This window comes from Dryobates pubescens, chromosome 15 (assembly GCF_014839835.1).
Source record: "Dryobates pubescens isolate bDryPub1 chromosome 15, bDryPub1.pri, whole genome shotgun sequence".
NCBI classification, from domain to species: domain Eukaryota; kingdom Metazoa; phylum Chordata; class Aves; order Piciformes; family Picidae; genus Dryobates; species Dryobates pubescens.
In genome coordinates, this window is record NC_071626.1 from 6,806,304 (window position 1) to 6,817,547 (window position 11,244).

At 56.3% G+C, this 11,244-nt stretch overlaps 1 protein-coding gene across 1 annotated transcript; it reads left to right on the forward strand.

Annotated features, from left to right (window-relative positions):
* The first annotated feature begins 7,048 nt into the window (after positions 1 to 7,048).
* On the forward strand, positions 7,049 to 10,459 carry TNFRSF13C (TNF receptor superfamily member 13C). The gene is made up of 3 exons (XM_009902551.2): positions 7,049 to 7,363; positions 7,860 to 8,057; positions 10,152 to 10,459. The coding sequence occupies exons 1-3, from the start codon at positions 7,219 to 7,221 to the stop codon at positions 10,457 to 10,459; spliced, it is 651 nt and encodes a 216-aa protein (XP_009900853.2). The 5' UTR covers positions 7,049 to 7,218.
* Positions 10,460 to 11,244: the final 785 nt, after the last annotated feature.

The window sequence follows — 11,244 nt, forward strand, 5'->3', positions numbered from 1 at the left end:
TGGTGGCTGTGATTATCACCAGGGATTTACAGTCCTGGTTATCTAGCTTAGAGACAAGATTATTAGAGGGTATAAAGCTGTATCTGCCCTCAGCCTGTTCTTAACTTGGGTGATGGGAAGCGCTAGACTGCCGCACAGTCCCTCAGAAACATCCTCTGGTGGTCTGGCCCTCCATGGTGCTGTGGCTGCAATGTGGAAGGAAAGTGCAAGCCAGGGAGCCATGCTGGTTGGCAGATGTTCCCTGCAGGTGAGTGGGCAGCCTTCCTGGTGGGCTGTGGCAGAAGGCAGGACCTCTCCTGTGGGTGCTATGAGACAGAAAGACCTCTGAGAGAGATCTTGGAGTGGGGGATTGCATCTGTCTGCCTTGGCAGGACCATTCACCCCACCTGCAGCATCTCCCTTCCTGTGGCAGCCTGTGCCAGTGCAGCTTGTCCTTCCAGACAGAGTTTTTAAGGCCCTAAAGGCTTGAGACTCGGTGGGGCTGTTACAGAGGAATCTCCTGAGAGCTATGGGTAGGACCATCCCTTTGAAAGGGAACTGATGGCTTTGTCCGCAGGTCCATTGTGTTTGTGAGCATGGCACAGGGCTACTGGCAGTCCCTCTCCACCTCCTCAGCCTTGCATCCTTCCCTTCCTCTCCTCTCCTAACCAACACATCACTCCCCTGTTGCTTCTCTGAGCTTTGGCAGGACAGCAGAGGCATCACACCCAGATGCTGCCCGGGAAAGGAGGTGCACAGGCCAAATCTTCCTGTCAGCTGTCTCCTGCATTGCATCCCTAATGTGGCTTTTGAAATTCATAACGTTAGTCTGCATTCAAGCCCGTGAAATTTAATCACTCCTGCCTTTTTACACCAAGCTGGGACCTAAAGGTCCACGAGAAGCTGGAGAACAGTGTAGGGGAGGGACTGGTAAGCATGGCAATGCCATTGCAGACTAATGAAATGCTGTTGGCACGGAGGTGCTTGGGCTGGGGAGGGAGGAGAGGGGAGGCTGTCAGGCAGAGCCTCGCAGCCGGCAGCATGGTGCTGACGAGCTCGCTGCCGGAGGCATCCAGCCGGCCACGGGACCTGCCTCGGCTCAGTGGAAACGCACTTCTTGCTGCTCATCCCAGACTGGGGCTTTGCTCATGTCCAAACATGTGCCACTCATTCCTCCTGCAGCGCTGCAGTCCCTCTCAATGCTGTGGGGCTGAAACCAGCTGGAGTTTGGCACCTGAATGGCCAAGCAGCCTACAGTCACAATCCCTGCCCTCCCCTGGCTTGGCTGCTCGTCCCGCAGTGACGAAAGGAAAAGTCTGACAGTGGGGGTGAGGGAGGTGGCCTTGCCTCTGTCCGTGCCTAGGCTGGTGGGTGGCTGCAGGACAGCTTCCTCCCAGCTAGTGAGGAAAACAGGTCAGCCATGAAAACCAGCTCAGGTAGCCATTTCCAGAGCAGTGTACAGTTCCAGCAACCATGCAGGCTCCTGGAACCTTACCCCTGCTCAAGCTGCTGCAGCCTGCAGGTTCCACAGGAGTTCAGGGGGACTTTTTGGGGCGCTCTGTTCCCCATTTGAGCTCAGCTCGACGTTATCCAGGCACGCTGCTGGGTTTGTGAATTTCTCTTGGGCTGTCTCCTGCGGCCGGTGCTGAGGAGCACGGCTGTGGAGCAGCTGTGCTGCGTTTGGTCTGCAGTCTGTGGGGGGTGGTGAGGTGTTACTTTGTGCAGGAAAGGGGGGTGGCTGTACAGCAGGCAGCAGAGTCAATTGCAATAAGTCTGTGCAGCCAGGTAAAACATTTTTTTCTGTGTTGGAATCACTTGCAGGCACCTTTGTACTTTCTGAGGTTGCCTTCCTGCTCAAACGTAATCTCCAAGCCGTTCCCTTGTGTGAGCTGCAGCTGCAGCTCTCCTGCCATGCTCTATGCAGAGTGCAGTTGGGCTTGCTTATTTTAGTTTTGCCTTCCAGGCTGACCAAAATGTTTTCCTGTCCCTCTCTGCTGGAGCAATCTACAAACAGTGAAGGCTCAGTGGGACACAGCCCCTTGCCTTCATCAGGCTTTGATTTTGGCCCTGTCTGCTGGAGACCTCAATGCCCCAAGAGTGCAGTGGCGGAGCTCCCCGTGGCAAGGAGGTTTCTGCCCTGGCATACACATGCCTGAACCCACTTGCTTAGAGGTTTATGATGTGGCAGCACACTACCCTCAGCCATTCATTTCTCTTTTGGTGTTGGAGGTGCTACCTGGCCCTTCTAGGGCACATGGATGCTCCCTATGACCAGCTGCAGCCTCCCCCAAGTAGGACAGGGCAAGCTCCCACTCATCCTCAGGGTGGGGATGGGGGCCGCACTCCTGCCCCAGGCTGAGCGGGCAGGAGGATTTGCTTGCTGTTTGCTCAAGGGGATGCCTAGGCAGAAGAGCTGGCCTCAACTGTTGGTGTGTTGCTCATGACATGGTGAGGCTTGCGAAAGCCTGGGGCAGTGTCCAGGGACCCAAGCCGTGCTAAGAGAGTCCCACTGCACTCTGCACAGTGGCAAAAGTAGGCTGCATGCTGGCTGGAAACAGCCTTGTTCTCCTCTACTGTCTGCTCCTGGTGGGAGAGGTCAAGGGCTCAGCTCCACTAGGACAGGTTCAGAGATGGGAGAGTTTCCCTCACATCCTCAATCCTGCTTTTCTCTGTCCTGCCCAGGCTCTCTGCAGAAGAGAGAAGGGATGGGCAGAGGGAGCTTGAGCCTGAAAGGGATTTCAAAGGGTAGCCAACTGTGGAAGCCTAGTCTGTGTGCTCAGCATTACCCCTGGAGGGGTCCAAGCCTGCTTGCAGAGGGAGCCAAGGACACCTGCTTGTTCTTCCTTAAATTCATAGACAAGCAAAACTCCAGGTACAAGCAATAAGAAGGAAGGAGATGAATGATGTTCAGCAGAGCCAGTGCCATGCTGGCACCACCCCACCTCAAACTCCCTGTGCAGGTAGCTAAGCGGTGCCACAAAAACCCTTGGTGGAAAGCAGAGAACCTGCAGAGAGGGTCTGGGGTTTAGGGTGAGAGCTGATCTCTGGAAACCTTCAGTTTCTACTGTTATTCCTAAAATCTTCCCAGGTTTTGTTCCTAAGCCTATCTGGCTTTGAGAAGGCAGAGCAAAGCAGGGCTGGGGCATCCCAGTGAATCCCAAAGGCGAGGTTTGTGCTGGAGTCCTGAGAAGCTGGCTCCTGAGAGCCATGGGGGGAGCCTTTGGGAAGGGCTGCATCCCAGCAGCCAGCACAGGGGTGCTGGGAAGGGGCATGTGGGCTCATTTGCCTAAATGTTCTTTGGGCTTGGCTCCAGCAAAAGCCTTCCAGTGGCACCGTGTGGGTGCAGGGCAGACACTGGGCTGTGCCAAGGCTCTCCTGGGGCATTGGGTGCATCCTGTCAGAGGTTTGTCTGGAGGTAGCTGAGGCTGCTTGATAAACACCTGGTGGCCTCCTTGCTTGCCCAGCCTCAGGGTTTCCGGTGCTCACGAGCAGAGGGTGAACTTTCGGTGGATATTTTCTGCTACAGGCAGTTCTGTGAGCGTGTGCCTGAGTCACCTCACCCACCCCTGACACCAGAGGAACCGCTCACACGGGCCCAGTCACTCCTGTGTGCACCACCACCCACAGGACACCACTGTTCCTCCGTGCTCCCGGGGTCACCCTCTCTGCCACGGGGATCCCAGCAGCTGCCCTCAGCCAGCGCCAGCCCTGCCAGTGCACAGCTGGAGCGCTGGAAACGGAGCTCTCCAGCTCCAGGATTAGCACACCATTTTTAAAGAGCTCTCTCTTTTTTCATATCTTTGCTGGTTTATTTGTTTAATAGAGGCACTTACTTAGCTGGAGTCCCAGGCTCCTGGGGCTTTTCTTTCTCTGCAGAGGAGATAAGAAAAGTGCCTTTCCTTATCCAGTGAGTCATTCCTTCTGCTCTTTAATTATGTATTTGTGCTATTATCAAGCATATTTGGCTCTGGGATGCAAACAGTTCAAACTGCTCACCAGGCTTTCACTTCTTCTGCTCAAAAAAAGACCCCAACAAATGATCAACAAGCTGTTCCAAAGGACAGGGGAGGCAAAGAAGGGGAGATGAAGAATGGGACAGCTGATGCCCCGAGCTGGCTGGGCAGCCTGGGCCACGTTGGGGAGCAGGCACACGTGTGAGTGCCACTGGGGAAGTCAGTGGTGATTTTCTCCATGAGTAAGCATTATTGTGTGTGAATTCAAACACTGTTGTCTTGGTGCAGGAAGAAGCAGACGGGCCGGGAAGGGAACGTCGAGAAGCTGTAGGTGAGGATGAAGAAGGGTGAGAAAGTGAGAGGGGAAGGAGGTAAGATCAGGTGTGGTAAGGAGGCTGCAGCATCCTTCCACACAACAAGAGTTGGGAGGATGTTGTTTGCAGGACCTTGTTGCTGCTGTCCCTGGGCTCCTTGCCATGCATTTGAGGCTTCAGAATTTCACTCCAAGTACCAAAACAGGAGCCATAAGCTGCTGAGCTCTGTTGTAAGCTTCACTCTCAGTGTCAAAAGCAAATGTGAGTACCTTGGTTTGGGCTTTCCCCTGTGCATTTATTTGACTGGAGGGGTCACAGAGTTAATTTGTTCAGTGGGGTACAGCAGATGCCAGGAACCATTCCCTCCCCCTGCATTAAGACAAGTAGGGAGGGGTGAGGGGAAGAACGGGAGGAAGGGTAACCGTGCTACAGCAAGGACCCTTGGGAATATGGGCTGGGGGTTGCCAAGAGATGGCTGACACAGGAGAAATACAGCAAGGAGGATTTCAGGGAGGAGAGAGAGGAGCATCCCCCTTTGGGAAAAAGACCAGCAGGTGGAAATACCTCAGGGCAAGAAGAACAGCAAAGCTTTTGGAGGAGGGAGGTGTTTCAGAAGCAGGTATCCTGGCAGAGCATTGTCTGTCTTGTGGGGGTCCTCTGCCTCTGTGCATGGCTCCAGCCTCACCAGCCCACAAAACAAGGTGTTTTCTACTCCCTAGTCCATACCCTTACACTTCTGTGAGCTGCCTGCTGGGAATATGAGCACTCCAGGTGTCCTCGTCTCTCTGGAGCTCTCTGCTGTGGAGCTCAGATGTGGCCTGGAGTGAACCTGAGCTTTTCACCTGACTTCTCAGCCCTCCCTGCTGTGGCATTCTGACACACACCCCCCTCACACCCCCACACCCCCGAGAAGCTGCTGGTGCCCACTGGCACTGGATGTGTGGCCGTTTATGATCCTGTGCTTGTACTACAGCCCTGCTCCTCACCCTGGGTGCACAAGACACAGGGATTTGGGTGAGGTGGGACAAAGAGAGATGTCCTGTGTCAGGGAGCTGCGCAGTGGGGAGTGCAGCCTGTTCAATGCCAAGCAGACCATGCTTCTCATGGCCTTGAAGCCTGGGGCCACACCAAGAGAGGGAAGTGCTTGGTGTGTCCCTGCTCAGTTGAAGAGTTTTATTTTGACTCAGATAGAAGGGGAATAACTGAGTCACAGGAACAGAAATGGTGGCCAGGCTTATAGTGCTTCAGAGGAGCCCACAGGCTCCCTGGGCTTGGTATGGCCATCACTGGCAGCACAGCACAGCCAGGCAGGGTGCTGCCCATCAGTCAGGCACCTGTGCACCTGAGGGTCGAGGGAGCAAGTGGCTGGGCACACTGGCAGGGAAGGGAAGTGAAATCGCTGCAGGCGTGGAGCTGGCAGGCAAGGACTGGTTTTGGTCGCAACTTTCACTTGCCCACAGCCCGGTGGTGCCCGGGAGGGAGGGCTGAGACATGCTGGGACTGCTTCAGCACTGCCCTGGTGCAGCCCAGGGGATGCTGCTGGCAGAGGGGGGAAATGTAGCTGTGGTGCCAGGATGGCCCTGTTGTAGGGCATCTCCTGCCCTGTAGGGCATGGGGGTACTGGAGAGCTGTGCTTGGGCTGTGATGCAGCACAGGCAGCTGGTGACTGCATCCCACCTCCTGGGGCTTCAGGGGAGTGGGCTGCAGAAGCTGTGGGCTCAGCTTGCACAAAAGCCACTGGAGAGGGGCAGGCGTATCTAGGGACCAAGCTCTCTGGCCTGTCTCAGAGGAGCTTGGTTGCCCAGTGAGGACACCTGGTGCTCTATCACCTCAAGTAAGAGCATCCTTTGGTTTTTCTCTTCCTCCCCTCCTAGCCTCAATCTAGGACAACGAGTGGCAGAGACCTGACTAGAAAGAGATTGGAGGCTATAGCTCCTGAAGGATAGGGCCACAGCAGTGAAGTCCTCTTAGTGCTCTTGTGGCCAAGGCATGTCCTTCAGCTGGGAGCAAGCCAGAAACTGTGACTGGTCCCTTTCTTTGAGACAAAGAAAAAGATGACATGAGGGGGTTTTGTTGTAAGGACAGAGAAGAGCCATATGCAGCCCTGAAATCCATCACTTTCCACTTCTAATCTCAACCATTGGGCTTTGCCACGTGGCTGTTGGTGGAAACAGATTTAGTCCCATCCAAGGGTACAGGGATCAGACTTTCTTGGTGTGACCTGCTTTGTCCATGCCCCAGGTAGTTACTGACTAAAGACAGATCTGAACTCAAGAGAACGAGATGTGGTGTCAATGGGCTTGGAGGTTCCTTGTCATGGATCTAGGCAGGGACCAGAGAGGATGAAGAGAGCAAGGTGATGGAGAGCACACAACAGTTGGCCTTCTTGTGCAGCAGTCACTAATAGGCCATATCCTGGGGACAGTGGGAGCTCATAAAACCTTGGTGCCCCTGCACCCTTCTCCTCCAGTCCCTTTCTGCAGTCTCCATTCAAGGCCAAATCCATGGGCCTGGGAAGAGGGGTCCTGAAGGGGCACAGGAGAGACTCCTGTAGGCATTGGAGGATGCCGAAGGGACTTCTTGCCAAATGGCAAAGAAAGCTGCAGCCTGGGGGACATGGCTGGGTTAGGGGCAATGCAGAGGTGGTCTGCAGAAGGATGGGGACCTAGGAGGTGGCACCATCAGGCTGGGGTGTCATGCCCCTGAGCAGAGGGTGCTGCATGACTGGGGTACAGCAGGGGCTGCAGGGGTTTGGAGGAGAGCAGTCTTTCGAGAGCGCGTTGCACAGGCAGGCAGGGGTAGGGCTTGGGTGCTCAACTCTCCTCCTCCCCGGTGAGGATCCGCCCCAGGGCAAGCACAGCCATCACAGGCCCCAAGGGAGACAAGGCAGCTTGACAGACTGCATCTCCCTCTGCCACGGGCCCCAGGGCGCTGCGATTTCACACTCGGGCGGCCCCTGCGCCGCCACCGCCATGCGGGAGCCGGAGTCCCGCTCCCGCTCCGCCATGGCCTCGTCAGCGAAAGCTGCTGCTCCCTCCTCCTGCCTCTCCTCCCAGTGCTTCGACCTCCTGACAAAGTCCTGCGTGGAGTGCTCTGAATTGTTCAAGGACAACACAAGTAAGGGGACAAGGGTGGCCAGGAGCCAGCTCCCTGGGGCTGGATGGTGGTGGGCCAAGGGGGTTGGGAGCACCTCGGGGCTGGGAGGTGTAGAGGACCTTCTGCAGGCAGCAGTGAAGGTGGTGATGGGGCACAGAGTGCTGTCTTTGCCTGGAGGAGGGGGAGGAGAAGAGAGGAAGGAGGCAGACAGTTCCTGCTGCAGTGTGGGGAGAGGAGGGATGATCCAGCCCAGTGTGGGGGTCACAGCCTGCCCCAAAGGTGACCATGGGAAGAGCAGGACACCCTCATCTTGCCAGAAGTGGCAGCAGGTGGGATGGGGGCCCCAGCAGGCAGAGTGGCAGTTCAGTGTGAGTGGTCAGTGGGTAGTGGTGAAGAGCCACTCTCCTTCCCTACCACTGCAGTCCTGAGGCCAGATGGATCAGTGGGTGACACTGCTGCCCTCCTTCCCTCACGCCAGCTGTCCCTCTGCTGACACTGCTGGCATCTTGTCCCACAGCAGAGCCTACCCACACAGTGCCCACCTCTACTTCGGTGCCCACCCTCCCCTCGGTGGACGTGCCCAACACTGTCCTGGTCATCGGGGTCCCAGTGACAGTGGTGATCATCCTGGCTCTGGCTGCTCTCTGGCTCTTCCTGGCCTGCAAGGTACAGAAGCGCAGGAGGAAGAGGAAGGCAATGGACAAGGAGGCCAAAGGTAGGGGACCTCTCCCTCTCCCTATTACAACACTCCATGGACCCCATGGCAGATGGGATCACTTGTTGTTGGCTCTCCTGAGGCACATTGCTGCTGAGGGCAGCTCCTCCACATCAATAAGGTGCTCCATGGGCACCCCAGAGCATTTGGGGGTAGCCAAGCTCCCTGAGTGACAATATCCTACATCCCCTGGGAGCCCACAGCTGCACCTGACTGCCAGTGGGACCTTGCTGAACCATTCCTCCCTTTGCTGGGTCTCCCTGTGATGGGTCTCCCTGTGCCTTCACTTGCACGAAGCATCCACTGGCACTGTCCTGTCTCCACGGGGAACACGTGCAGAGCACTGCTGAGGAGCCTCTCCCTCCATTGCTATAGGGCCACACATGGAGCAAGGGCTGTGGAGGTGGCACTTGGACATCTGGGGATGGCTTGGGAGGGAGTCTGCCCATGAGAAGCTGCAAATGGAGGTTCAATGTTGAGTGCTTAGCTTGCCATGTCCACTTAGGTTACCTGGTGCCCACTGATGCATGCCCCAAAGACTCCAATGGTAGTAGGGCCAGCCCCTTTAAGCAGGACACTGGACCTCTGCACAGGGTTGTCCCCAAGGCATCAAAAATAGGACTGGGGGGTGAGGGATGAGGCTGAGCCTTTCGTGGTGAGGTAGTTTCAGGTGGAGTAAAGCCATATTGCCCTGTGATAGCCTATCTTGTTGGGGCATCAGCTGGCACCCAGGAGGCTACTTCTTCCTCTGGAGACCCCTATCCTAGCACTGACTTAACCCTGGCCACGCTTCTCAGAAATGGTCTTGCCTGGCTTCACCCCTCCCTATCCTTGAGCAGGGGTTACGTCTTCCTGGGGTCTCCTTTTGGGGCTGCCCCAGGGAATGCTGGCACCCACGACTGCCCCAGTGGGCCCCCTCAGGGAGCAGTGGGGCCACACTCACACCCCAGCTTGTTTGCATGCTGCTGGCAGTGCCAGCTGGGTGACTCAGACCTGAGGGGACATTACCTGGGGCCTTTCACTAATCTGAGCATGGCTGTGACAGCCATGACTCACATGCCTGGGAAAACTACCAAGAAGCAAACAGGAGGGAAAAATCCAGTGGCAGGAGAGGTCCAGCCAGGATGGAGAGCATCAGAGGCGCCCCTTGCTTGAATGTGCCCAGAGGAGAGCAACAAAGCTGGTGAGGGGTCTGGAGCACAGCCTCGTGAGGAGAGGCTGAGGGAGCTGGGGTTGCTTAGCCTGGAGAAGAGGAGGCTGAGGGGAGACCTTACTGCTCTCTACAACTACCTGAAGAGAGGTTGTAGTCACACGGGGGGTGGCCTCTTCTCCCAGGCAACTAGCACCAGGACCAGAGGACACAGTCCTAAGCTGTGCAGGGGGAAGTTTAGGCTTGATCTCAGAAAGAAGTTCTTCCCAGAAAGAGAGCCTGGCCACTGGAATGTGCTGCCCAGGGAGGTGGTGGGGGCTCCATCCCTGGAGGTGTTTAAGAAAAGCCTGGATGAGGCACTTGGTGCCATGGTCTAGTTGATTAGATAGGATTGGGTGGTTGGTTGGACGTGATGATCCTGGAGGTCTCTTCCAACCTGGTGGCTGGTTCTGTGATTCCTCTGCCTCGTGTCCCTGTCTCTATTCCCCCAGTGCCATGGGGCTCCATCCCAGACAGGTCACTGGCGCAGCCCTGGCCGCACGCAAAGTGGCAGCAGGCTGGGCCCGGCAGCAGGCTGGGCTCAGCAGCAGGCTGGGCTCAGCAGCAGGCTGTGTTTGAAGCACATAAACAAGTCTATTTTTAAGTGGGAGGCGGTCACCCAGTGGGAGGTGAGCCACCCAGGGCCGGGCTGAGCTGCTGCTGGCTGAGCTCAAAGTGCAAGTGCAAGTTCCTGCCTTTCCCTACTGTTTTTCTGGGGTGAAAAACCCATCAGTCGTAAGCAGGACGAGCTCATACCTGGATAGGTGTGGTGGAGACCTTGAAGGCTCCTTCTGCTCCATCTCCATCTTCCCCTCTCTGTGTCCCCAGAGACAGGACCACCTCCCTGGGACCCACCTGGCTCAACTTTGTGAACCCCATAATCCCCTTTTCTTATCCCCTTCCAGGAAACACAGATGCCACCAGCCCTCTGCCTGGTCCAAGCTACCAGGACCCTGACGTGGTGGAGGGAGATACCACCCTGACCCCAGCTGCATATCCACATCTCAATGAAGGCCTGAAGATGATGGGGCCACCCAGAAAAGCCCCGGCAAAGCGGAGCCCATGCTGCCAGGGCGATGCCAACGGCGACGTCGTCCTGCTCTCCACTGTGTACCCCCGGCACGAGGAGTGCAGCCACAGCTTCCCACTGCCTGCCACTGAGCTCGGGGCCACAGTCCTGGTCACCACCAAAACCACCCAGAACTTTGCCTAAGCAGAGAACTTGAGGGTGGGGGGAGTGGGGTTAGAGCGCTTTGGCTTGTCCTTTGGACACCCAGAGCCTGTCCCCACGGTCGGAAAAGCCTTGAATAGAAGCGAGCTGAGGACTGGCTTTTGCCTCGAGCAAGATCAGCCTCTTAAGATGAGTATCTTTTTCCACTTTCCCATTTGTGTTGAGTCCCAGGTTATGCCTGTCAAGCACTGGAGGAGTTATGCCGAGTTCCACTGAACTGCCAACAGCTGTACCGTGTGAAGGAGGCGGAGAAGTCACGAGCGGTGAGGACAGAGCGTGGCAGGGGCTGCCGTGCCATTTGCAAGGCATGGTTGTGCCACTATGAGTCTGCTTCCAAATGGGTGATTCCTGGGAACATGGGGCTGGAATGGCAGAACAAGAAAGGGGAAGGTGGAGAGGTGAGGAGTCATGTTAGGACCAAATCCCACACCACTGCTGTTCACTTGATTTTTGCTACTGCCCTCCACAAAAGGAGGGTTGGGGCCATACGGAGCGAGGTACATCCAGCATCTGCTCCATTCACAGTCCTACCTCTCCCCAATCTTCTGCCTGATATAATAGCCAGATCTCTCCTCTCTCTGGGTGGCCACTGGTGCTCATGGGAACCCCCTTCTCAGCCAGGTTCTCCCCAGGAACAAGAAACAAGTCAGTCCTCCAAAGCAGGGAGCAGGAGAGGGGAAAAGAAAATCTGTCTTTTTCTCTGACCTTCTGAAGCCAGGGAGTACCTGGAGCAGGCAACAGAGACTGCTGGCCTAGAGGAGCTCCAT